The following is a 27,453-nucleotide window of genomic DNA, read 5'->3' as shown; positions in this document are numbered from 1 at the left end:
TTATGTAGACGTAGTTAATGTGGTAGAGGAGATGTGTGAGTGTAGGCAACACACCATGCACGTCGCCTTGGAGGGAGGCAGCTCAGGGTCGAAATAATGAATGGCAAGGTTTGTTTCGCAGATTTTGTATATTTCATCATTTTATTTCGTTTAAGGTGAAGATATGAATGTCGTGGCAGTTTTATCAAGGGGACGCCCATGGAAACGAAGGAATTGGCCAATGCACTACTCACGTATAATTATTTTTATGGAAATTGTGTTGTAGGGAAATTTATTAAAAGATGTGGAATATTGGCCCTTCGTGTCAAAAGATCAATATCCAGCGTGTTTGCCTTTACCGGGGATATAATTTACACACAAAATAATTATGAAATATTGGCAGAGTATTGGTAATTTTGTTGTTTTCCGTGTAAATTATCGGATGTAATATAACAAGTGCTTTGAAAATTATCTATGAATTTTAGGTCAATATGCGTGAATGCAATTTGCGACGAAAACATTTTTCTGATCCTAATTGCATGAATGTATATCGTGCTAAAATTGATCGATTATGTCGGATACACGAGTCATATTCGGAGGAGAATTTCACGAACCAGATGTGACGTATTCGCGATTCTTCAGTAGAATTTCTGAATGAGTAGATATTGTTAGAAATTTATCGCTATAAAATCGGCGTGTCAGCACCGGAAGTTGCATTGTTACTTAATAATGAAATTCCACGTTTTCAGCGCAAAACAGATGGTACATGTCACATAACCTTTGATCTGTCGGCCCTAAAGGTTCCTTTCCTGAAGGTTATTAATTTTGCTTGAGGGGAGTTCAATCGATTTCCAAAGTTTTGCTCTAGAATTGAGGGGATGAAACATAGAGGTCTCTTGTGGTTGAAAAGGAATGCTCTAAAGAAATTAATAACTGAAGTTTGCTAGTTGCTCTGTAATATGTTGGGAGCCTCTATATTTCTTTTTTATTTGAAGAAGCAGAGGCTTTATTTGGGGGCTTTTTTCAATTAAATATTTCAGGAATTTTGCTGACTTGTCTCTGAAATCCAGCTAGAGGTATATGAAAGAAGTTTTGGCTGCTGCAAATTTATCATCGCTTTGGTCATCATAGAACTTTCGACAGATTTGCGAGTTTTTGGAAGTTCGTTGTTCTCGAACTGATAATTTAAGGCCTGTAATTTTTTAAATTTTAAAATGTTGAATTTATAGGGGATTTTTATCAAAAATGAGGAGGTCATAGAGCGCTCAGAATTTGAAGCGGTCAACTACAGAATTCTCTTGTAGCTGGCAATGCTTATGTTAATTAATATCAAACCTTTTTCACAGGGTTTTCGCTGATGAAATCCTTCCTCAATTTTAGCAAGGAATATCTCGACCATTAAGGCAAATTCGCCTCCAAAAATGCATTTTCTGTTTATCTAAAGAGCGTTGTGTGCGCATATCTCTCAGACCGAATAATTAATTAACTCAGCTACCCGTCATAACGAATTTTATCCCTGTACATTAAAGCACACTCAAAAAACTTATCTTAATAACTAGACAGCTGGATTTTCATGCATGCCTAACGAGAACTTGCTAATTGATATTTAGTGCATGCACAGGGGCACACATGTAGGCGACACGGCAACTGTATCCCCTTTTTTCCCTTTTTTCCGCCAGCTCGGTCTTCTCTGGATAGGTGCGCATATTATAGTTTACATAATAATTACTATTTTATTTGGAAATAGGGGTTGTCACGGCTACCAGCAACACATCTGAAACGGCTCAAAGTTGTCCATGTTTCCTCGGTTTTACCCAAAACAGCGGTTAAACAGATATACCCCCGTGATTTATACGACTATGCCGTGCGGCTTTTGTGAATCACACAATATATCACACTCCACTAACTCAGTCCTATAGCTAGATTTATCAGCAGATGAAATTTTGGTTTCATTGCGGCTGATATTACCAAGGTTTCAATTATGATGGAAATAGGACGATGCAGCTATCACTATGGGGATAGTTTATGGGAGGGAGGGTATGGATTTTTATAATATACAAGGTGTCCCTAAATGTCATGTACATACGGAAGCGGACAATTCCTTAGCTTATTCCACGATTAAAAATTTTAAAATTCATATAAACATAAGTCCGCGAACGCTTCGTTATCTATTTATGGGATGTTTAACAAATTTTAAATTTTTTTATAGTTCCCGCAATTTTTAAATTATTTAGCTAAAATTTGGAATATAGTACATTATGTGGAACTTACATCATTGGGAATGTCAAATGGCTTTGATAATCTACAGGATGATATTTTTCCAGGGGTCAAGCCCCCCCTTTTTGTCCCCATAAATTTTCTCCCGATGCGCCACTGGTCGAATATAAAATGCAAAAGGACTTTTTTATTTTGTTTAGAAACTTTTTGGTTTTTTGTTCTTTTTTCGTATTTATGTCGGTTATCGAGAAAAAATAAAAAGTGATTTTCTGTAATTCGCCACATGAAATTAAAATTTGGATGACTCTAAATAATAATAATAATAATCACCTTAACATGGAAACTATGTTATGGCAACTGCTGAAAGTGATCTCGTACAACCCCTATACATGCACCTGCTCTATTTTTCATTGATGTTATTGAATACCCTGAAGTATTTCTTATGGTTTCAAATGCATCTAATATTCGATTTCGTAACTCAACAACGGTATTCATTGCTATTACGTATATTAGACTTTAGTTGCCCCATAGGAAAAAATCTAGGCTATTTAAATCAGGAGATCTAGGAGGCCATGGCTTAAATATGAGATATGCAGAGACATGTTATGATTTTAAATGTGAACTGTCAGAATTAATAAAAACAAAAGATTGGCTAAATAAAGCTGGAGCCTACTACACTTTTTTCACACTCATTTTAATTTCATCTGGCAAATTGCAGACAATCGTTTTTTTATTTTTTTCTTGATAACCGATGCAGATACGAAAAAACTACAAGGCACTAAAAAGTTTGTAAACAAAATGAAAAAGTAATTTTGTATTTTAGATTCGACCAGCGGCGCACCGCGAAAAAATTAAGGGGGGAAAGAGGGAGTTTGACCCCTGAAAAAATATCACCCTGTAGATTATCAAAACTATTTGATATGCCCATTGATATAAGTTCTACGGTGTAAATTATATTCCAAATTTTAGCCAAATATCTCAAAAAACTGCGGGAGATATAAAGAAAAAACTGAAACATTTTTGAAATTTTACTAACCTGAACACCCTATATATAGGTAATTAAGCGCTTGCGGACTTATGTTTATATCATCTTTTGGTCCTAAAAGAAACTAAAAAATTACCCCCTTCCGTATGTACATAATTTTTAGGAACACTCTGTGTAATAGTCTTTGAGGCTACGGAAAGGATAATGGAAAGGATAATATCAGCACAGGGATTTGTATACTACGTGGAATAATCCCCATAAATTCTGATTTTGAAGATCTGAAAACATACAGGGTATTGCGTTTAAAAATCACACTCTTGGATCTTTGAAGTACGACATGATTTCAATGACAATGCCTAACAAATTCCCTCAAAATAATCGCTTTTGAGGCTCCAAATTTCCAAAACGGCGAGAGATTTCTACAGAAATATGAAGATTTAATATTCGATGTTTCATGGATTGAAATTATACAGGGTGTTGCGTATAAAAAGAAGTTGGAATAGAAACATATTGAACACATTGAAATACTGATCGAAAATTGCTAATTTTAAAAATCCGATGTTATACAGGGCGCTGTATTAAAAAAATCACTTTTTTATGTCATTGAGAGGCGAAAACATTGAAATTGGCAATTCCTAATGAACTCTCTCAGAACGATCGCATTTGCGGCTCTAGAACTCCAGAACAGTGATCGATCGGTAGAAGGACATGAAGAACTAAAATAATCTCTGCGATATTCCCGCCAATTCGAAAAATATACAGGGTGACGCATTTCAAAAATCCGTCCTTTGGACCGTGAAGAAGGACGAAAAGCAATAGCAAGCAGATCTCTGGTTTAATGATCGGTTATAAATTTGTTTGCTTTCTTAAATTTGAATTATGAACCACCCCCTAAGAATTGTTATTGGGGTACTAAAATAACGGTAACCGTTGAACGAAATAGGCTTAAAGGTTATTGATTTACCCTTCGTAAGCAGATATTGGTCGTCGCTTAAATATCGCTGACAAAGAGAGTTCGAAAGGGAGTCTGTTACGGTTCTCCTCTAAATTATATTCACCGAGATTTGGGCATAATGCACCATTAGAAATCGATTTATTACATTTGGAGTTTTACTGATTCGTAAAATAGGGTCTTCTGGTTAAAGGTACGTGGAAATAAAATTCCCGGGGCGGTGAATTATTTACCTTCGAGGACGTAATCGAGGATAATTTGATGGAGCTGGGTGTCTGAAGTGGAAGTTGAGGTCTTCAGCTCCTCTCTTTATATCACAATTTATGCCTTGAGACCTACATCAATTCGCACAACTCTTAAGAAGAGACTTGCGAGTTGTAAGCCCTGAGGATATGGGATTTGCTGAGCTGACCGTGAAAAAGACAATATTTGCCATCCTTTGGGCTAAGTAAATAATTCACTTTTTAAAGAAGAAAGACCGTTCGCAGCACAGCTTTCGGATAATTGCAAAAGAACAAACGGGAAATGAGTTTAAATTTCAGGCAAACCTACGGCCTTTATTTGCAGTAAATAAGTCTCAATAGGTGTCATAAGGTCTGTGTCCGAATTTTTCATACAAGCTGTCCCAAAATGCCATTCTATCTGTTTTAGGTTTTCCGGAAGTGATCTTCAAGTCAGTGTCTTCATAGTTCCCAATATTGATATGCTGAAAGCTGTCCGGAGTCACTTTAGGCCACGTAAGGTTTTGAAGAATTTCCTCAGGTTCTGGCGTGGGGTTCCTGAAGACGCCAGGTTTAACTAAATATGAGAAGGAAAGGGAAGGTCACCTGTATTTCACGAAATTGGTCCATATCTTGACCAGTCTTTTGCTCATCAATTGATCCCCCAGAGAATACTGAGCTAGACTATTGCCTCCATAGATATAAGGACTTTCAGATACATGAGAAACATTGCCAGATCCTAATTAAACGAAGAAAATTTGAGTAGAAATGCACAAATATCGCTCATAAAGGAGAGCAGAGCCAAAATCTGGAGTGTCCGGAATTTGGTTAAATTTTCTGGATTTTGATATATCTGATAAGGTGTCTCTGAAGATAGTGCCATCAAGGCAATCGCATATTCTAGGCCAGAAAATATGACGAAACTTTTATATGAACATATGAAATATCAAACATATGTATATCGCAAGTCGCTTCATTTTACATATACAGGGTGTGAACGGTTTTTTTTCCTTCCGCCCCTGTATAAGGAAAACGAAATGCCTTTGGATATATGTTTATATGAAGTTTTCTTCATATTTTGGGATTTAGAATATGTAGTTGAATTTATGGCATTATGTTCAGAGACATCTTGTGCAACATATTTGGCTCAAACCTGGATATCCCGTATTACCCCCATCCAAGTCCCCAGTAAAGGAAAATTGATAATAGAACACATCAGTAAATTTAGCTTGAAGTTCTGCATACTTGGTGGATCCCCTCACATACTCTTGGTCTGTATAGTACTAAAATTTTTAGGGTCACCATCACTAAGCCCATTAAAGTATAGTAATACCTGCAAAACTGCTAAGGGATTTTGAATGTAATCGCTTGAAGGAGAATATTGTTTTTTAATAAACTCCCCAACTTCTGCCCATTCCCCCTCATTTGCCACATTCATGTCCTGAGGGTTTAGAAGAGAGGTAGTGGCATCATAAGCTAAGAGATATTTATCATCCTTAAATGTTTTATCAAGCAATCCTTCTTCAGAGCAGACGCCTATGAAAATTGGGACCTGATTGAAGCTTCCATTAATAAGCTTCTCGTACATTTTCTCTGGAACTATTGAATTTTGGCTATTATCATCGATCACTGGCGCAAAGTAGTAGCCCTGCAGCACGGGGTTCCGTTCCAGAAAGTCGGGCTGTGCTGAGGCCTATCATAGAAATTTTTCAGTTAGCTGTGGGGTGACGAAGGGGTTAGAAGTACCCATGAAGAGTAGTGAGAGGCTGCCGCGTTTAGGGCCTTAGCCTCAACTCCTTGCAGCACCTCCAGAAGTTTCTTTGAGTCAGTGGAGTTCTCGAATTGAGGATCAATGAAACTGCCCACTCTAAAGGCGATGTGGGTGTGGTTTCTCTGGAATCCTCCCACGCAAAGAGGAGCTCCAGACTCCATTATACCAGCAGAGAACAAACCTAGTAACCATTAAGGGGAATTTTGTTGCTCAGGGGCAATATTGACTGTATTTTTTTTGTGGAAATAAACGTGTTTGGAAGCATTAATTAAGCTCTAGAAGCAAACCTTTCGCCTGCGGGCTCAGCACCAAATACCCGACGCTTTTGGCTCCTGCAGATTGCCCTGAGATGGTCACTTTCTCCGGGTCTCCCCCGAAAGCCGCAATGTTCCTCTGCACCCACTTTAGAGCCAAGATCTGATCGCTTAGCCCAGCATTTCCTGGGATCACTCCATCATCAGTGGCCAAAAATCCTTGATAATCACCAAGAATGTTAATGAGCAATTTCAGGAAATTTCCCTGTACCAAAAGCTCCTAGACGGTAGTTGAAGTAAACAACTAGAATATCTTCATCTATGATATAATTTGGGGGAGGTCCACCATTGAGCTTTCCTGAACCGCCATAAAAACCTCCCCCGTAGATGTTAACCAGCACGGGGTAGTTTTTGCTGGTCTCAGAAGGGTCCTAATACAGAGTCTTCTGGTTTTTGCACTCTTCGCGTGAAATTACCTACCTGAGGGGTAAATACGCTTAAATAGAGACAGTCCTCAGTTTCTATGCTACTGTCGCTGTACAGCTGATGACAGACGTTGGTCCTCTCAGTAGTTGCATCGTAGACTTCAGTCCAAGAATCCGCAGGTTCTGAAGCCTAATGAGCACTCATTAAAGTTATGCGTTGAAGGTCAGCGAATTACTGACCAAAAATCTCTGGTTCCCAATAGGGGCCTTGCCGAAAGGAATAGAAAAATAGGTGTAAAAGGTCTTGCCTGTGAGGGTTTGCTTCGCTGTTCCTCTGACTGGCCCTTCGGCAGTGATTACTTCCTGACCCTAGAGAAATCATTAAAGGGCTGTTAATGAAAATTGTTTTTTTGGCTTACCGAAACAAAGGCTATTGGTAAAAGCACCAGTATGGAAATATTGACCAGCATTCTTTCGCTTTTAGTCTCCTTGTACGCGATATTTACCATAAGTATGTTATTTATTAGGTGTACTTTAGTGTTATCAGGGGGTATCGAAATATGATAACTGATGATGCTTCTAACAAATGAATTTCAAGCATGAAAACAATGATACTTTATTGCTTATTTTCCATTAACATAGAGTTAGACCCCCCACTCGGGCGTCACTGATTTTTGAACGATAAAACATGGAATTTCGGATTTTGAACACAATTGTTTTTTCCAGATTCGAGTATTGTGATTTTAAATATTTACTGAGTAATTGGGACAACAAACCACTCGAGCTGTAAAGACTGATTGCGTTTACAAGTAGATGCTATTTCATCATAGATTACATTTCATCACATTAACGTTATTCTGATCATGAGGACAATTACCTTCGTCTCCTTACTAACCGCCTTATTAGCTGCCGAGTCTTTGGTATTCAACTCTCAATAATTTCCTTCGACATTTTCATATGCCGAACTCTTCCAGGCTCAGCAAGTCACCACCCCAGATGGGCCCATCAAAGGTACCACTGAGACCACTAGTATTGGAAAAACTTATTATTGATTTTACTCTATTCCGTATGCCAAACCGCCAATCGGATCCACACGTCTTCAGGCAGCACTTTAGATTTTTCTTGTTTTAATTTGTGTTTGACGATAACTGTATGTAGAATCCAGAGCCGTCAGATCCTTGGACAGAAGTCCATGACGGTTCCGTAGAGAATCCTATCATTTGCTACCAAGCTAATGTGGATTATCCCCAGGAAAATGAGGATTGCTTGCATATGAACATATTTACCCCTCAGGTGAGATTTGCTCATTAGTCATCGCAATAGTCATTAGTCATAACACATTAGTGTTACAGGATATTTTTTTCCATTAGGATCCCTCCGAAGGGGGAGAGAGTCTTCCAGTCATGGTACATATTCACGGAGGAGGGTTTAATTCGGGTTCAGGGCTCGTTAGCTTGGATACCACTGGAGGAATTTCTCCCACCTATTTCATGGACGAGGGCGTCGTTTTTGTGTCATTTAATTACAGACTGGGGCCTTTCGGTACGTTTTTAAAAAACTCTCTAGCGAACTAGCGGAATGCAAATTCTTTATTTTTAACTAGACCCGAATCAGGTATCGATTCCGGCAATTAAAAATCAGATTTCCGACTATTCGACAGTGAAGTGTGAGAATTTAACAGATTGCCAATTGAGTTTTCAATTTTTTTAAATTCCCTGGAGAGCTGCTGCCTGGCTAGTTAATTAAATATATGTGTCACTGGCAAATTTCATTGTTAATTACAATTTTATTTCACTTAATAGGGTTTCTCTCAACTGGAGATGACATTATCCCCTCAAATCTAGGCCTGAAAGACCAAATCTTGGTTCTCAAATGGGTGCAAAGGAATATTGCACCGTTCGGCGGAGACCCTTCAAGGGTTACCATAAGTGGACAATCTGCAGGGGGAGCCTCTGTTGGCTATCTGATTCTAAGCCCTGCTGCTACAGGCTTATTTTCTGCTGCTATTATAGAGTCAGGCACTCCTTTGAGCTCATGGGCGTATCAGAAGAATGAAACTGAAATCACTTTTAAGATGGCCAGTTTTATTGACTCGCAATTCAACCAATCGACTGATTCGCAGAAATTGCTTGAGGTGTTGCAAAGTGTTGATGCCAAAGCTATTGATAAAGCTGGTACTGACTATCTTAATAGGGTGGGTATTCAAGGGTCAATTACGTTGCAGGCTAGTATTTTCGGAAATCGAATTAATCATCGTTCTCTTGCCTATATAATTTCATCTGTATGCACTTTCTCTGTAATAGTTCCAATTCACTTGCCTTTTGTTGGTTCAAAAATTAGCTCAAAAATGGAAACAAATGTCACTTTCAGTGAAAATTTGCGAAAACATTAATATTATCAACAAAATCACTTGATATCGAACTCTACAAATTAAAAGAAAATTTCTAATCTTGTCTATCTAAACCCTCATTTGCCTCCATAATTTGTATCGACTCATGACTCAAATTAAAACTCAAAAATATTAATTGCTGCATAGCATATAGTGATCCTATTCTAATACATGTTCTTAGATAAGGACAGAAGATATGACATATGTGTCAACTACATCCAGAGCCTTCTTCACTTGTTATTTTAGCAGAATCAGCACCATAGCTTTTGTCTTCGTCTAATTCTTATTAGAGTAAAGGCGCCTCTATGATGCGGGGCAAATGGCGCTGAGCATATGAGCGAAAGTTGATAACATTCGTACAGTGGTGGCAAATGAGAATTTTAATAATCAAAGTTGCAATTTTCTTTATCGAAATTCGTGCCGGTAGTATTGAGTATGGAGCATTTTAGGTATGTTCTTGGTATACGCCGATTATTTGATGCATCAAAATACTTTTTCTAATTCTTTTCCTAATTAAAATGATTTAATACATAGACAAGAATTAAAAAGAAAGTAATAATAATAATACTAAGCATTACTTACTGCAGAAAAAGCTACAATAACATATCACGAAGTAACGCCACAAGACTGTCCAACGAGACAGCCAATCAATATCATTACATTATTTAATTTGTCGAGCCATTATAATGTTTATTCAAATTACATGGCTCAAGATTCACTAAATACTTGTAGACAGCTGTTTTTATATTTTTTATGTTCGTCCACGTATTGATGGTTCTAGGTAGGTTATTATATAATTTTAAACATCTGTGTACTGGCACGTGCTTATATAGAGACAATCGATATTTAGGGGCAGCATAATTTAACGTCCTTTGTCCATATATCAACGTCCTTATATTAGGCAGTAGTAGACCCTCAATGTCGTTAATGTAAATTACAAAGAGTAGTGAGCTTAATGTGCTGCCTGGGGAACCCCCGGTTCACACTAAATGATTCTGACGCAGCGTTTCATACAACCTGTCCGTCAACTACAAACTGATTTTTATCAAAAAAATATTATTTCAGCCAATTCAATGAGTATTTAATTATGCCGAGGTCTTTCAGATTCTTGTATAAAATTTTGTGACTTAGATCACAAGCCTCTGTTAGGTCAAGAAACACACTCATGGGCAAATTTCGATTTGCTATTGAATCCATTGAGGAAATTAAATATTGCTTTTCGAGTGGATCTCCAATAAGTTGTTTAAGTATAAGAATTCTTATATAGGATGCGACACTGCCTGATTCGGTCTACAGACTCCCACCACAACAAGGTTTCCAATATGCTCCAGTAATCGACACTTTCTCTAGTGATCTAATACTACTAGATAATTAGTATGAACTGGCCTTAAATGGGAGTGTAAACAAAGTGCCAATCCTAGTTGGAACGTGTTCTGAAGAGGGGTTGATCAATTTAAACGGTACTAACTTAACCCATGAAAACCATATTTCCATTGGCAAAAAAATTACAGAAAATTTGGATTATTACCTGAGCACTTATGACTCCATTCCCGGCTTCTTAGTGCCGCAAGACCTGCATAGTGCTGACGAGCAAAGCTGGAACGAAGTCGGAAATTTAATTAAGCAGGAATATTCCCCATCGAGTACTTTTGCCAATAACAAACTCGCAGGAATTCAGGTAAATTAGTCCGCCCTAGAAAACCAAGATTAGCACTTAGCAGGTGGAATTCCATAGTACTTCACAGATCAGGACTTCGTGAGGGGCTCAACTAAATTTGCAGAACTGCATTCTAGCCATTCGGACGTTTACTATTACCAGTTTTCTTATACTGGAACTTTGGGCTTTAATACTGATCATAAATATCCTGGCAGGTATAATAGAAATCGGTATATTTTGAGTTATTATTATTTTTAAAGGGTCTGGCAATGTGACCCACGTGGAAGAGTGGGGATACCTGTACTCTGGATGGTCAGTGGCCAAATATCCTGCTGATGACCAGCTTGTGCACAATCGGTTGGTCAGGCTCTGGACCAATTTTGTGAAATATCAGTAAATTTAATTTCACTCTCTATATTCTCCTTTGTAATTGGTTAAAATTGCGGCAATCCTACATCCACAGAAGATGAATTTCTTCAGGAAGTTATATGGCCTAAAGTGACTTCAAGCAATTTCCAATATTTGAATATAGGCAATTACGAAAAAACAGACTTAAATTCGGAGCAAGGCAAGCCGAAACTGGAAAAAATGGCCTTTTGGGAGAGTATTTACGCCAATTATGGGGTCAGGCCGTTTGATACTTACTAAACATGTCTTATGAAGGAATTATGATATTTGAAATTGAAATATATTACTTTTTTCAAATTAAAAAACAGAATTAAATGTGATTTCATTTCATTGCTTTATGGGACATAAATGGGCCCAATGAAACATTGCTGCCTGTGGGGGTGTTTCTCAAGGGGCATAACTAGTCAGTCTGTTGGAGCTGCTTCTCCTGGACCTCTCATTCTCAGCCCTGGAGACAAAGCTAAATGGTACTATTTCATCCTGCAATTTGTCTTTGGTTTGAGCTTTGCTTTAGCGGGATTTAATGATGTAACTCATACCCAAGAGGCCTGATATCTTCCCATGGTAGGTTCACAGTAAACCTCTATACACCCATAAACCTACTCGTACATCATCGGCTCGTTAGGCTTTACAGCAACTTTGCAAAGTATCAGTAAGTTTCAAAATTAACTCAAACGTATTATAATAGCTGCATGAAAACTCCCATTAAATTTCAGTAATCCTACACCCACTGCAGAGGAGCTCCTTCGGGGGATCGTGGGGCCTAAAGTGGCCAGATGCAACTTTCAATATTTAAATATCGGCAACTTTACGAGAATGAACTTGATTGCTTGCATTGGCAATCCAAAAGCTGAAAGAATGGCTTTCTGCAAGGATCTTTATTGTATATACAGACCCAGGCCCTTTGATTCTTCTTAGATGTGAATTAAGCTCAATGGGGGGTCTTAATTGGGGGGTTGCCAGGGCTGGATATGATGGAAGTGATTATCTAAAGTTTATTTGAAGTATTTATTTATTTAGTTATCATGAGCGCATTCAATTGAGAGTTTAAAAAGATTTAGCACATATTTCAGCTTTTTGAGCTACAAAGTTTTCAATCTCAGTGGATGAGCGTAGAAAAAAAGTTTTTCCAAGTTTTAAAATTTTTTCCCAGATCTCAGAGTTACTTTCCGCACATTACTAACAAGGCTGGAGTTCTGCAACAGATCTGAAATCTGAGAACCTTCTTCAGAGTGTTTTGGTGTAACTTCAAGACTTTTAATGCATACATGGTTCCTTATCATCCCCCAGTATTTAATTGAAAGCACACTCCTCCAAAAATATTAAAATACTCTAAAACACTTTAACTTATTTGGAAAGTGTTGATTTGGATTATAAAGGCGTCATTTCTTATTAGATTTCATAATACTTACGTTACTCTCATCATGGGCAGCAGAAGCAGGCTTATCCTCTTGGCAACTCTCTTTCTTGCAGAATCTTTAGTATTTATTCACAATTTTAAAGTATTACATTATTTAACAGTATCTTTTCAGGCTCTACAGGTTATTACTCCAGATGGACCCATCAAAGGCGTCATACAGACCACTAACAGTGGGAAGATTTATTATGCCTATTACTCGATTCCCTATGCAAAAGCACCAGTAGGAACCAGAAGGCTACAGGTACTCTTCCAAATAATTGTTCTTTTGTATTGCAACGTCATCATTAGCCCACCGAGGCTATTGATCCATGGACAGAAGTGCATGATGGTACTATGGAGAAGCCCAACATTTGCTACTAAAGCTGGGCAGACTATCCGCAAAAAAATCAGGACTGTTTGTATATGAATGTCTTCACAACTAAGGTAAAAACCAATATAGATAATAGGGGTTTTGTGGATTCTTATGTGGATCTAAAACATAGGACCCTACAAAAACTGGAAATACGTTGCCAGTGCTGGTGAACATGCATGGAGGAGGTTTTATGGTTGGTTCTGGTCTGGTCAGTACCAAGGCCCCTGGAGGAACTTCTCTTGAATACTTAATAGAAGAAGAGTTGATCTTTGTGTCTTTCAACTACCGACTAGGATCCTTCGGTAAGCATGAGAATTGAACGCGCTACTGGACAGGCATAACAGAATTTCTAGGAATACTTGGTCTGAATGATTTCTCACGGAGGGCTCGATTCTACTAAAACTGTCTTTAATCAAATCATTCAAGTACTTATGATGACACACACATTCCTTGATGATTTCACTTGATTTAGCTTCATTTGTTTTAAAAACCCCGTATTATTAAGAAAACTCATTATCTAATCAGCAAAGAAACGTGTCCTAAAGTACCTTCTTGGCTTGGTTTGGAACTGGAAATTTGAACTTCTGCAGGATTCCTCTCAGCTGGTGATAGTGTCGTTCCGGAAACAACGGCTTCAGAGACCAAATTATGGCCCTCGAGTAGGTTTAACGCAACATCGCCTCCTTTGGAGACGATCTAGAGAAGGTGATCATAAGCGGTCAGTCCACTGGAGCTGCTTCTGTCGGGTATCTGATCCTTAGTCCTGCAGCCAAAGGTAGCGTTCTACAGGAGAACTCCCTTGTTACTTACCAATTTTTAAGCCTGTTCAGTGGTGTTATCTTAAAATCGGGTTTCGCATTGGAATCATGGGCATATCAACGAAACGAAACAGAAATAACCTTCAAGACTGCCAGCTATGTAGATTGTGAGTTTGCTGAGTCGAGGGACTCGAAAAAGTTGCTTGAAGTGTTGCAGGGTATGGACGCTAGTGTTCTGGATAAAGCTGGATATGACTTTTTAGTATAGGTAAGAACAGCTTAAAAGTATACTTTCCTTGACTTTTCTTCCATTACTCAAATGGAAGGGTCAATTTTCTCTTATGTAGGATTCGAGTCAAGCTGATGATATCAACATGCTTTCCCTGCAGCAATACTTTCAGTACGCTTCTGTGGCGAAGGAGATTTCTGCGAAAGATTCAGTTCTTTCTCAATATCAGTACGAGGTGGCTACAAGTGGAAATGTTAAGAAAGTCTAGATATTCATTGGCACGTGTGCGGAGAAGGGATTGATGAATTTTAATGGTAAATAAAAGATTTAATATTTACTAAATAACAAGCAAAGCATCGCATAATACACGGATTACTACTTAATTGGCTATGACAACAACTATGGTGGATACATGGTGCCTCAGGACATGCATAAATTTGATTCAGCCATCTGGAAGGAAGTTGGAGATTTGATTAAGCAGGAATATTGCTCTGACGATATTTTCTTAAATTATAAACTTGGGGGTATTCAGGTAAGTTATCGGCAGATGCACTGCAGGACTAATCACTGGTAGGATTATGCAGTTCTTCACAGATCAAGGCTTCGTGAAACCCTCAACTAAATTTGCCTCCTTATATTCCAGCCACTCTGACATGTTCTATTACGAATTTTTCTATACTGGAACATTAGGATTCAATGCTGATCATAAGTACCCTGGTCGCTACTCCCGTATTTCTTCATATAACTTGGATTTTAGCCTCATTTTTCATTTGCAGGCTCTCGCAACGTAACTCACACCGAAGAGATGTCCTACTTATTTTGGGGAGGGAAAGTTGATTATTTTCCCGATGATGACCAATTGGTGTACAACCGAGGCTTTGGAGCAATTTCGTGAAATATCAGTAAGTCTCAACATTGCCCAAAAACAACAATTAAATTTCAATTAAATTCAGCCACCCAACGCCTAATGCCGAAGAACTTTTTGGAGGGATAATATGGCCCGAAGTGTCCGAAGACAGCTTTCATTATTTCGAAATCGGCAACTTTACTGACGCGAGCTTAACTTTGGGCGAAAGCAAACTGAAAGCGGAAAGAATAGTTTTCTGGGAGAATCTTTACGAAACGTATGGAAACAGGCCCTTTGATACTTATTAAACATGTTAGTGCTGAGGCATTGCGGCTGAAAGTTGAAATAAATTAGCTGACCAGGCAAGAGTTTTGTATTTCTGTTTCCTTGACTGAAGTTCGTGTTTAAATTATATTCGAGTTATGTACGAGTTGACCATTTGAAAGTGCTCATTTATGATAAAACATAGATTTGAAATTGGATAAGGTTTGTTAATTTTCATACAATGGGACTGGGGTTGCTATGAACAGTAGGAAAAATTGTTTTAAGTTACACTAGTCGCGGATGCATAGAAAGCACTATATGCAAGTCGAGAAGTAATGTTTTCTCGATCGGCGCATTAACTGATCGATCTATTATTGTAGCAAATTTGGTCGAACTAATGAATAATTAAATCTGAAATATCTAGGTCTCTCCACTTTTTAATGTACATGTACTTTATGTCATAACGAATAATCCCTTGCACATATCAAGAACTGAATCATAAACATTTATTTATATATTGTATTGATGATTATCTTGACATAATGGCGGATGCCTTTACTGCTTACTTTACGTTCTGATGCCGTGACAGGGATGGAGTCGACTTTTTGTCCCTTACAATATTAATTCATTTAGTAGTACTGTATGGTTGCCTCATCTTCAAGAAACAATCTTTAATTAACATCTCACTTCTTTAACATGTTTCAATGTTCAATGAAATTTACTACCAATGTCTAGACATAATGACGAACGTACTTCATCTCTTAATTATTTAGCTCTTCACTGTACAATTTTGTAGTTGATAATTTAGTTCCAGTTTGAATTCAGCGAAATTGTAAATGTACAAAAAAGATATTGGGGAAAAAAGTGGAATATTTGAATTTTCCACTTGCTTGCATTGAATGCACAAACCTTTAGTTTCAGAGCAAACATTTTAAATCTTTTCTCCCTATTAAGCGCCCTTTTGCAAAGTAAACGAACCCTTTCCCTCCTGGTCGCATTTATCCCGAAACGTTCTGTGCGGATTTTTGCCACATTTTTGTGAAATTCTAAGCCACTAGATAAAGTTGTTTCGAGCAGAGTGGACATTATCAGCTTTATTGCGGCCTGTTCGTGTAACTTTTTGACCATTTACATAATGGCGCTGTAAATTCTGTGTAATTTGAATAAACGGTCGGATTATAGGAATTAAGCGACTCTCATTGAATATAAGACTTTTTTCCCTTCTTTTTGGAAAAGTGTTTTCATCTGGTTTTAATGTCTATGTATGGATGGTGATACTCTCCATGAATAATTAATACTCGATAACTGGATTTCCGTGTATGGAATGGAAAAATCTGAAAGGCTATAAATAAGGGCACCATTAGAGTTAAACTGTAAGCGGGTTTTAAATCTGCTGATCCAGTAGTTTCTAAACTGGAGTAAAATTTATCCTCAAATTCAAAGTAAAATGCTATATTTGCATCCTACTTCGCTCGTATGCATATGCAGGCTTTAGAGGATTCTTGCAAATTTAATGGAAAATATCCCAACTGGAATGGAGATATTAGAGCTTTGCTCTTTCCTAAATTTTTTCTTTATATGGGAGCAAGCTCTCTATTGCCCGGTATTAGTGGGTCCTTGACCACTCCTATCACCTACTTCAACTTGTCACTTTTTTCGGGGCCATTTTCGCAGGAGGATCACTTTATTTATCAGAATTAGTAGGCATTATGCGGAGCTATCTTGTTACGTAACGCTCATTTACGCTAATGACGCTTCTGGCAATTTTTCCGCTTCTTCCTCTTTCTTTTATCCACAAAAGACGACGACAATCAACGCTTTTGGTGGCAGTAATACCTTGCTCAATTAGTGTCTCTTTTTAGGCTCAAAGATGACGTTCTCGAAACGATCTTGGTTTTTATTTGACTACGTGGGTTGTGTTTTTTTGATATTTGATTGACCTCATTTGGAGCAGTCTAATTCGAAAAAGCACCATTAAAACTGATCTGGCTGGCCTGGGATACAACGTCATTATTTTCGGCGACGAAAAAGCTCCAGACTGACGACCGGCATCTTTCCTCAGTAATTTTTCAATTACTCGCTTATTACTTCGTGTTTGTCTTCCAATTTTAATTAGTTACTTTTAATCCTCTTTTAAAATCCCCCTTATGTGCAATTACTTGGCTTAGGTTATATTCGGTCGGACTTATTTGAGGAATTAAAAGAATGAACGAGGTTTTGTTCCCACTTAAACGCAATCGATAGAAATTTCACGTTGTGGTCAGGAAGTTAAGAAGAAAAGAGTCACGATCTGGACTTTGAGAGCTCTTATAATTGTCGTAAAGATCTCCTATATCTAAAGACCTTCGGTTGGTCTTTTTCGAAATTATATCTAGTCAAAGTCCTTTGTTTGAGCACTGAAGTAAAAGGTTTCTGCATTTCTTCGGTCTTATTTCAGGACCATTCTTAGATGTCTTCATGGCCTAGTTAGGGATTCACCAAATTGGGGTCCACCTTTGCCCAGGTCTCTCTTCATCATCATCTTCATTCATCGTCTTATGAAACTGCACCAATGACTTTTCTTTGCACTTTTCCCTTTATACCTTCATCGACAAATGTTGTCTTCGTTATTGACTCGCATCCAGTTTGCAAATCTTCAATGCCTATGGCTGTATAGTCATGCGCCTTAAGAGTCTGATGTTCAGAGTTCGGTCTTCAGGAGACTTTCGCTTCCTTGCTGACATTAAAGCAACCGATTCAGTATTTTTAATGGAGAGTCCGAGGTATCGCGCTTTTTTTTTTAAGTTCGGAATTACTTAAAATTATGGAAACTTATAAAAAATAGTTTGAGAGTTAAGATTTTCTCTTCAGGAAATTTCCATTAGGAATTCTAGGGATTCTTGACCCAACAAGAACAGAACCACTGACTTTAAAGGAGGGTAGGGAATATTTCGGAAGTTCTAGAATTGCATAATGAGGAGCCTGGATTTCGTAAAATTTCTATTTTTCATCGAATTAGGGCCAGTATTTCGGTGTAATACGCTTCAATAATAAAGATTCTTAAAAATGTAACTTGGAGCGAGACATGGCTGCGACTCTGTAAAGAACCGTTAAAGCGGTGTTGAATTTTTGCTGAGATAAGTAATTCATCTCATCGAAAATTCAATGAATCCACAAAAGAAGTATTAATTTAGCTGAATATTCGTCGTCCATTCGGATATCAGCGGCCGGGATCCCCCGGCCGGGCCTCGACGACAGGATTTGCCGATTAGATTTTGACGGCTGGGATTCCCCCGTCGGACTTCGACGACAGGATTCCATGGTTAGATTTTAATGGCCGGGATCCCCCGGCGGGAGCTCGACGTATTAAACCGTCTTCAATCGTAATACAATTTTCTATTTAAAAAAAAAATCCATTGTTCGGTTAGGAGGAGCTGGTTGAACGCAGAATAAAACTACGTACATGCTCAACATTTAAGGATATTAAAGATTTTTATTAATAAAATTTTCTTTATCTGCTTTGCAGTGATGCATGCAGCGTATCATGATATCTGCAATATTTATTAATATAAATATATGTAAGATTTCGGTATCGTTATTGAAAGAAAAAAAATAAAACAAAAACAAATTTTGAGGTACTTCTTTACTTGTCAAGAATCCAAAACCGAGTCCCCGATACACATGCCTTATCCACCCCCGAGAGCACCCCTCTCCTTTTTTTAAGAGCATTGATAAGCCACATTCCAGGCCTTTTCCCACGATTCCCTGACCCATCATCAATTTTTCTCTCGCCTATGTTAAGGAATTCATAAACAACCCTCTATCGTTTTCTCACGCTTATCTTAGAAGTAATTTACGGCTAACCCCCATGTCATTCTCACATGGTATTACTTGATGGTCTTAACATAAGCGAGGAATGCTCACATATACAAATAGGAGGTATTTGTAAACGGCCCTGTATAAAAAAATTGCAGTATATGGAAAAGCAACATTAAGTTTGGCATGTGAAACGATTTTGCTGAGTGCTGATCGATTATTGTTCTTCAATCGTTTTAGTTTTCATTATTTTAAAGATGCCTAAACGACATTTAAGCGAAAGTGAAATGTTACGAGCTGTAGGAATGCTTGAAGGTGGACTCTTGCAAGTTACTATTGCCGATGCCGTGGGAACCACCCAGAGTGTTATCTTTCGCCTCTGGACCCATTATCGAGAAACTGGCAGCGTACGCGAGAGACATTTGGGTCGGCCAAGGATGACAACTCTTCGTATGGATCGTTATGTCCAATTAGAAGCTCGAAGAAATGACACCGTGACTGCAGTCGAGTTAATTAATCGTCCACACGGGGCTCGTAATGTAGCTGTTTTAAAACATACCACCTGCAGGAGATTGAGGGAAGGTAATTTAATCTCCAGAAGGCTTTAGAGATGCCAACCTCTAAACCGTGGAAATCGCGCTACTAGCATGGACTCAAGAACATGTGATGTGGGAACCGGATCAGTGGAAAAACATTTTGTTTAGAGATGAATCTCGATTCGGCTTGCATCCAGATTCTCGAAGAGTACGTGTTTGGAGAGCACCTGGTACACGGAGTCGCATTCAACGCACACTGCAAGTTTGCAGCTACAGAGGAGGCACAATCCTGGTGTAGGCAGGAATTTCACTTAGCCATAGAACCAATCTCGTTTTCCTAAATCGTTTTTTATCAACACACAATTGTGTTAGGAATGTTCTAGAACCTGTTCTTCCATACAGATACTTCATCGGTTCAAATTTTATCTTGGTGCATGGCAATGCCCCTCCACATACTGCCAGAGTAACTAAAAATTTTCTGGAAGACCAAAATATTACAGTTTTAGACTGGCCTGCGCAATCTCCCGATCTGAACCCGATTGAGCATGCTTGGGATATGCTTCAGAGAAGGGTTCTTCGAAATTAGAATTAATTTCAAGATCGAAATTAGTTATTTTAAGTTCTCCAACAGATCTGGAATGATATTAATCAGCAAGATTTAGATGACCTTATCCTGAGTATGGAGAGGCATAGTAAGACCATCATAAATGCACGGGGAAGACACACTCTATATTAAACTTTAAATTCATATGTTTTTTTGAAGAATTTTCAATAATTCTTTCTACTACAATTTATTTTTTGCGTACCTTTAAATCGTTTTTTATGCAGGTCCCTTAGTTTGGCATTTGACGAATTGAGATAAAAATAACTGTCTTAAGTAAATTTAAGGCTCGGTTCAACGTAAAAAAACCATTTATTAATAAAATCTGGAATATTCTTAGATTTTGAGCATATGCGTATTTACTTGGTAATTGATCTGGGCTCTTACTAATAAGTTCGAGTTAACGGGGAAACGGCTTTGAGGAGACACTTGTCCGTGCTTATCTCGATTAGAATTTTTCATAAAATTTTCAGTCGTTGCATGTACGAATTTCTCCATGAAACTTTCCTTTTTTCAGCGGAACGAACTCTCCACATGGACCCATTCCACTCGGAATCCTCCCCGGTAGTAAGACCCGGGGGCAGCTATTTAAAGTCGAAGCCAAAAAGGCTGTATTAAGAATAAAACTTTAACCGAAACTTTAATTAATACGTAGATAAATATTCGGCAAAGAGGTAGGAAATTCCGGAGCCAGGAAAACAAAACTCGGCTCAGACGATGAAATTAGGTATTTTACGATTTAATCTCGCCAGTAATGTAACAAAGTTTTATAATAAATCTCTAACACACTTGTAGTTCCATCGTCGTTACAAGAGAGCACGTGCCCACTGCTTGTAATTGCCATCAAAGAACATGACTCTAATTCTAATTACTTTGAAATTCGGATTTTGGCTTATATTATGCAGTCAGCTGGCGAAAATGCCAGTCGTTATTACTTAATCTTCTTTAAGCAGAAGTTTTTCATTGATTTAGCTGTGGAAATTTCCTAGTAAACACTCACCAATTTGAATTAATTACACTCCAGATCCTAGTCGCATGATTAAACTTCGTTTTCTGATCAACCTATAATACAAGTCTATCAGAGCAATTAATAAAGTCCGGCTTTCATTATACATGGTGAGTCAACGAAATTACAAAGCAACCTAACGAATTCCATTTAAAATTTACTCTCAAACTGAATATGTTAGGTAATGTGGCTAAGAAATATGCGTATTTTAAAAATATTTAGAGACCTATTGGGTCGCTCAAAAGAGTGTGGCTTTCAAAAGTCATTATACATTTTTTTAAATGGCGCACTCTGCATTTGGATGGCCTAGAGGCTTTTAATCACAATTATAAAACTTTTTTGTACATAGGGCGTTTCAAAAGTACGGGCCGCTACTTCAGGGGCGTATTCTACACACTAATATAAAAGTTCAAATACTTTTTTTTCTAAATCGTTTCCTAAGAATGTTATGACGATTTAAAGATGGTGCTGGTAAAGTGGTTTTTTGACCGTAATTGGTGAACGGGAAGTCACAAAGTGTTGAAATTTGGTAGGTAGCCATAAAATTGGGTTTTAAAAACGAGTATAAAAAAAATAAAATAAAAAAAGAGAAAAAAAGAAAGAAAAGGAAAGAGTATTATTTTAATGACTTAATTAACAAAATTAATGAAAAATTAGAAAGGTAAAAAATCACAGAAAATGGTCAAAATGGTTTCTTCCTGCCTCAATACACTTTTCTAAGCGTTTTTTAAGAGACCTTATTCGTTCGTAACTACCTGCTGTGTTGCGAATCTCATTAAATCCATTTTCAATTTGTACGCGAAACTCGTTAATATCGTGAATAGATGCAGAGTAGACAATTTGTTTTATATGACCCCATAGGTAAAAATCCAAAGGATTATGGTCCGGTGATTTGGCTGGCCAAGGTATCAGACCTTCTCGACCTATCCATCGATAATCGGTACAGCATACTTTACCGGCATCGTCTTTAAATCGTCACAATATTCTTAGGAAACGATTTAGAAAAAAAAAGTATTTGAACTTTTATATTAGTGTATAGAATACGCCCCTGAAGTAGCGGCCTGCACTTTTGAAACACCCTGTATAGTTAAATATATCCATATTTTATGCTTTAGGAGATATCGAGTTTTTTCTCTCGAAAAATTGTCATTTTTAAGAATGTATGTAGCGTTTTTAATTTTTTTTGGGATAGCATTCATATTAGGAATCATGAAACTAAAGGCTGGGTCAATGTTTCGCCAACTAATTATTAAAAATTAAACCCACAGGGCGTCTACTGTATGATGGGTCAGCTAATTTATTTTACTGCCTGGCCACGTGTCCCCCTTGCGAAATGTAAATACCTTTTTTTGGCATGGGGATAACTCTGGCATTACTCACTTTCGCCCCTATTATATCTGTGTTTATCAGTTGTTTGTGATCCAAATTCAAAAGGGGGCAGATGGCAGACACCCCTGATACCACGGGCATATTAGTTTCGTTGAGGAAATCAGAAGAAAATTGACTTTGTACCTTATCGGATTTTGGCGGCTAGCGACCCCCCTTATCTATGTTGGTTGTTCCTTGTATGGATGGCTTTAGCCATTAAAATAGGGCAGCTGGTAGACACCTCTTTCGATCATAAAAAACAAACTTGATACCGTTCGAGCCGTTTTAATTCAAAGAGACGCCGATGCAGGATGGGGAAAGGTTATTGTCTTTACTTCCCTAATATCGAATTACATGGCTAGAACGATATTGATGTAGATGTGCAGGGTTATCCTACTAAAGACACGGAAAAAGAAGTAAGAAAACAGGATAGTTGAACGTTTTGCAAGGACGAGAAGCTTATATTTTAGCCTAATGTTTCACGAAACTTTCCAACATTTCAGTTCCAGGATCGATACGTGCTCCACATTAGTCGATTTTCAGGATTTTTCCCTCATATTTGGATATAGAATCTTCCCTAGAACTTTCTGAATAACACTTTGCAATACCCTGTAGGGTACTCACTTTGAGGAATTCTTATTAAAGCAAAGCAATTTCGAATTTAGTAGAAGAGCGATTTCCATGTCTCACACGAGACACTCAATTTATACAGGGTGTCTAAAATTTGCCAAGATGATTAAATTGATATATTTTTCAAAACCAATTGATCGACCAACTCTGGGGATATTGCTAGCCAAAATTTGAAAAATAACGAAAGACCGGTGAATTTTCCAACTGGAATGGAATGTTTCATGAATTTATTAGGAAAATTATTGATATACAGTGGCGTGCAAAAAAAGCAGCGCTAAGAGAGTTTTCCAGAGGGGTGATTATTAACTTATGTAATGCTTTTTGGGAATCGTAGATGTCAGGCCTTCTCACAATACTGTATCAGGTCTTGAGTGAGTACTACAGACACCTGATGTTGAAACCTGTTTGGGATTCCCCTATTTATGTGAATCTCGTACTTACAGACCTGTGGAAAAAAAAGAAGTGTTAACTGTTGTACGTATTAAAATACTACTATATATTTCCATTATATAGTTAATTAAACGTTTTTAAATTTTTATTGAAAGGTAAATATAATTTAAATAGCAAAGTTGAACCGTACATTGATAATTTTTAGCCGAAATACTATGGGAAGAAAAGATCATTGTACGACAAAAATGCTAAACAGGATTTTAGCACTTAGAAATGGAAGGAAAAGTTATAAATTTATTCAAAGTGCATTAAAATGTTCCGCCAAAATGATCAGTGATGCCATAAAATTTGTAGAAAAGCCGGAAATGCTTGGTAGAAAAAGAAAAACCACATCAATAGATGATAGACAAATTCAGAGGGCGGTAAAGGTATTTCCTTTTTTAACATCTAAACAAATAAAAACACAAATTGAATTTAACGTGAGCACTTCTACGGTACAGAGGCAATTGCCTGAAGTAAATTTACATGGGAGAAGCCCAAGGAAAGTTCCTAAATTAACTCACAGACAGATCTCCAACCGTCTAAAATTTGCGAGAAAGCGTGCCTTTTGGCCTCCGTCTAGATGGAGAAATATTCTTTGGTCAGACAAATCAAGAATTGTTCTTTTTAGTCCTTCTAGACAGAGGCAATATGTTGAAAGACCGCCACAATCTAAATATAACCTAAAGTATGCCCTAAAAATTATAATAAATAATATAATAAATAATAAAAAATATATGGTGCGTCCTCCATAACGGTATAGGGTTGTTTCTCGTATTACAGTACAGGTCCGATATATCCTATAAAGGGGATCATGGACCAAATTGTCTATGTTGATGTCCTGGAAAATTTAATGTTTCCTTATGCCGACGACAATATGCCCATCAAATGGATCTTTGTGCAGGGTAATCATCCTAAACACATGAGCAGAAGAGTAGGGCATGGTTTGCCGACAATAGGGTTGAGGTTTTGAAATGGCCTGCTCGATCCTCGGATCTCAACCCTATTGAGCATTTATGAACAGATGTTAAAAAAAGGAGTTTCTGTAGTAAAACCAATCAATAATTAAGATCTGTGGAAAATCGTCCAGGATACCTAGAATGCAATTTCAGTTAAGAGGTGTCAACGCTGAGTCGACTCAATGCCGAGGAGATATTTAGCTATTACGGCAAAATACAAAGTATTAATGTTAGTTTATTTAAATAATTTTTTTAAATTTTAATACTTTCCTTTTTATTTTTTCCAAATTTTAAAAAATACTGCTATTTTTTTGAAACATTTATTTTTGAAAAAAGAATGTAAATATTTTTTTTCTATTTCAATAAGGTTGTTTTTAGAGGCTGTTTTGCTTTTCCTTGCATAATTAGTGAAGTTTTATGTTTCTTAGAAAAAAACAATGGTTTATTGAAATTTGTAAAAAAATAAAGGATTTTCTTAAAGAGTATCTGCATACTACTATTATTTTGCACTTTTTCGTTCTATTGGACTAATTTGAGAGTCATCCCTCGTTAGGGGCTAAAAGGCTTGAAAATGTAGTTTCATGGGTATGTAACTCCTTTAATGGTAGTCCTTTAATGGTAGTTTCGCATTTGCGATTAATCCAATTCCGAATATCTTGGAAATTAATGGAAATCGGGAGATATACCGAACCTATGTAGCCGAGATGGTTATAGTTACATGGATAGTGCATCCTCCCCTTTCTCGAAACGATTAATCTTAGTTTCTTTTAATCGCAACAATATATGTATATGATATTCATTTGTTGTATTTATTTTTCTCAACTGTGTATCCTGAGATCTCTCCCGTTCTTGTCTGAGCCGCTTCTTTCCTTACTACTTTACTATCCCTTACATACCTTACTATTCCTGGTGTCCCTTTTTCTTCTTTCTCACGAGTCGATCCTCGCTTTTCTTCTCTGATTAGGTCGAGCTTTTCTTTCTGCTCTTGCAGAGGGGCAGTTAAATCTTCATTGCTTCATGCTGGCGTCTAGACACTAGCCAGCTCGATGTAAGCAAATCTTGAACTACCCCACTGGAATCCCATTTTTGACACTAATTGTTACTATTTCACTCCTAACGCCTTCATATCACTTACGATTATCATCTCTAACAACGAAGTGATGACAATTTTAACAATACGAATACTACAATAAGGGCAGTTGCGGGTGGTTACTTGCATGGGTAACACTTGTTCCAAAAGAACGTCATTATTGTCACTCCAAGAAGAAACCTCCACTAATAAAGTTTTTACCCTTCATTAACACAGATCAGGAAAATTTGCGCAGGAAATGAGACGCAGAGAGAGATATGGACTTCTCATGTCACTGTAACGAACCTCTATAATTTATACCTCAGGCATCTTAGCTTCTAGATTCATCCAAAAGATGAAATTGAAGAAGTGAATGAAAGAAACATCTCAGCTGAGATGATACACCTCCAGCAGCTGGATCTTCTATTCCTGAGCTTCATTTCTATCCTCAACATCGTCAACAGTATGAAGCCTTAATCAATTACTACAATTCGTTCTCGATGTCTCAAAACACCACTTTCAGTATATTGGAGGTGCTGGACCAGGTAACCCTTACCATCAAGTATAAAGCTTATGATTGTGTTAATTGATATTAATAAAATAACAGACAAGCGAGCAAGCGATGGGCTTTAGGCGGGAGGGAAACGTTATCCACACTTTCTCATTCATTACACTTCTCTTACCAGATGTTATATCCTCGAGCGCAGATCCTCTTTTACCTCGTTTGCATAAGGAACGCTTCCTAGAAAAGCTGATAAAAAAGGAGAAATACCGAAAAATCAAAAAAGACAGACGGGAATTCCTGATGCAATGGTTTGATATGAACCTTTGTATTTGTATGCTTTTTGCTTGAATGGTTCTATTTTAGGTTCGAGAGATCTGTTGAGTACGAGCTGAAGAAGCATGGAAAAATCTCGTCAGACCTCAATGTAATCTTTAAGTAATAGATTATTGTATATTTAAGTAAGATACTTAACTAAGATATTTAAGTAAGATTGCGCTTATATTATTCTACAATTGTTATCGTTTGAACGTGAGTATATTTACTGACTAAAAAGCTTCTTAAAGGACGAACACTCAGTCAAAGACACTTTAGCTGTAGCATAAACGTAGGCCCGGAAATGGTTCCTTACCGATTTACATGGTGTTTCACACATATTATATATATATAGTGTGGAAGTTTTGGATGGAACAGTCCATATAACTAAGATGCCGAACATATGCGGCCAAAATCCTAGGACGCATCGATTTTTATTTTTTCTTGCGGTTGCTGGGGTAATTGTTCTTATTTCTTTTAACTCTTTCTTTTAAGGGTTCGATAGTTGCTGGTTGGTTAAAGTATACTTTACTCTTCATAGAATACTTTACTCTCTCATAGAAAGTAATCTAAAGGCATGAGGTTAGGTGATCGTGCCGGCCATTCAATTATATCCAGCTTTCAGGAAAAATGTCATTTATATAAGCCCTAACATCAGCGTGGTAATGAGGAGGTACTCCATCATGTCGAAACCATAAAGTATCACAGGGAACATCAGGATGATTCTCATTTGGATATAGCTCAACAAGAGCAGCAACAAGATCTATGAGCAATTCTAAATACTTTTCACCCGTTAATGTTCCGTCAATGAAATAATGGTCCTAAAATTCTTTTGCCAACTATTCCGGCCCAAACATTTACCTTTTTTGGAAATCGAGTGTGGGCCTCCATCATCCAATGAAGATTCTGGGGCGTCCAATAGAGACAGTTTTGTCTATTGACTGTACCGTTAAGTGTAAAGGTAACTTCACTAGAAAAGATAATACGGTTGACAAAAGTAGCATCAGTGTTGCACCTCTCCATCATGTTAGTACAGAATTCAACTGTGCGATCAGGATCATCTGCATTTAACTCGTAGACTAACTGTAATTTGTATGGATGCCATTTATAAGTTT

At 37.5% G+C, this 27,453-nt stretch overlaps 1 protein-coding gene and 2 pseudogenes across 1 annotated transcript; 2 read left to right on the top strand and 1 right to left on the bottom strand.

The window, feature by feature from the left end:
- Positions 1-4,659: 4,659 nt before the first annotated feature.
- LOC136413094 (esterase E4-like) lies at positions 4,660-7,380 on the bottom strand. The gene is made up of 10 exons (XM_066396463.1): positions 7,224-7,380; positions 7,045-7,173; positions 6,860-6,994; positions 6,651-6,810; positions 6,413-6,598; positions 6,101-6,306; positions 5,688-6,047; positions 5,508-5,637; positions 4,961-5,093; positions 4,660-4,912 (listed from the first exon to the last, which is right to left on the bottom strand). The coding sequence occupies exons 1-10, from the start codon at positions 7,311-7,313 to the stop codon at positions 4,711-4,713; spliced, it is 1,731 nt and encodes a 576-aa protein (XP_066252560.1). The 5' UTR covers positions 7,314-7,380; the 3' UTR covers positions 4,660-4,710.
- Positions 7,381-7,667: 287 nt separating this feature from the next.
- On the top strand, positions 7,668-11,555 carry LOC136413172 (juvenile hormone esterase-like; annotated as a pseudogene).
- A 1,127-nt stretch (positions 11,556-12,682) lies between these two features.
- Positions 12,683-15,269, top strand: LOC136413171 (juvenile hormone esterase-like; annotated as a pseudogene).
- The last annotated feature ends 12,184 nt before the right edge of the window (positions 15,270-27,453 follow it).

This window comes from Euwallacea similis, chromosome 13, assembly GCF_039881205.1.
Source record: "Euwallacea similis isolate ESF13 chromosome 13, ESF131.1, whole genome shotgun sequence".
Classification (NCBI taxonomy): Eukaryota; Metazoa; Arthropoda; class Insecta; order Coleoptera; family Curculionidae; genus Euwallacea; species Euwallacea similis.
This window is presented reverse-complemented; position numbering and strand designations above follow the sequence as displayed.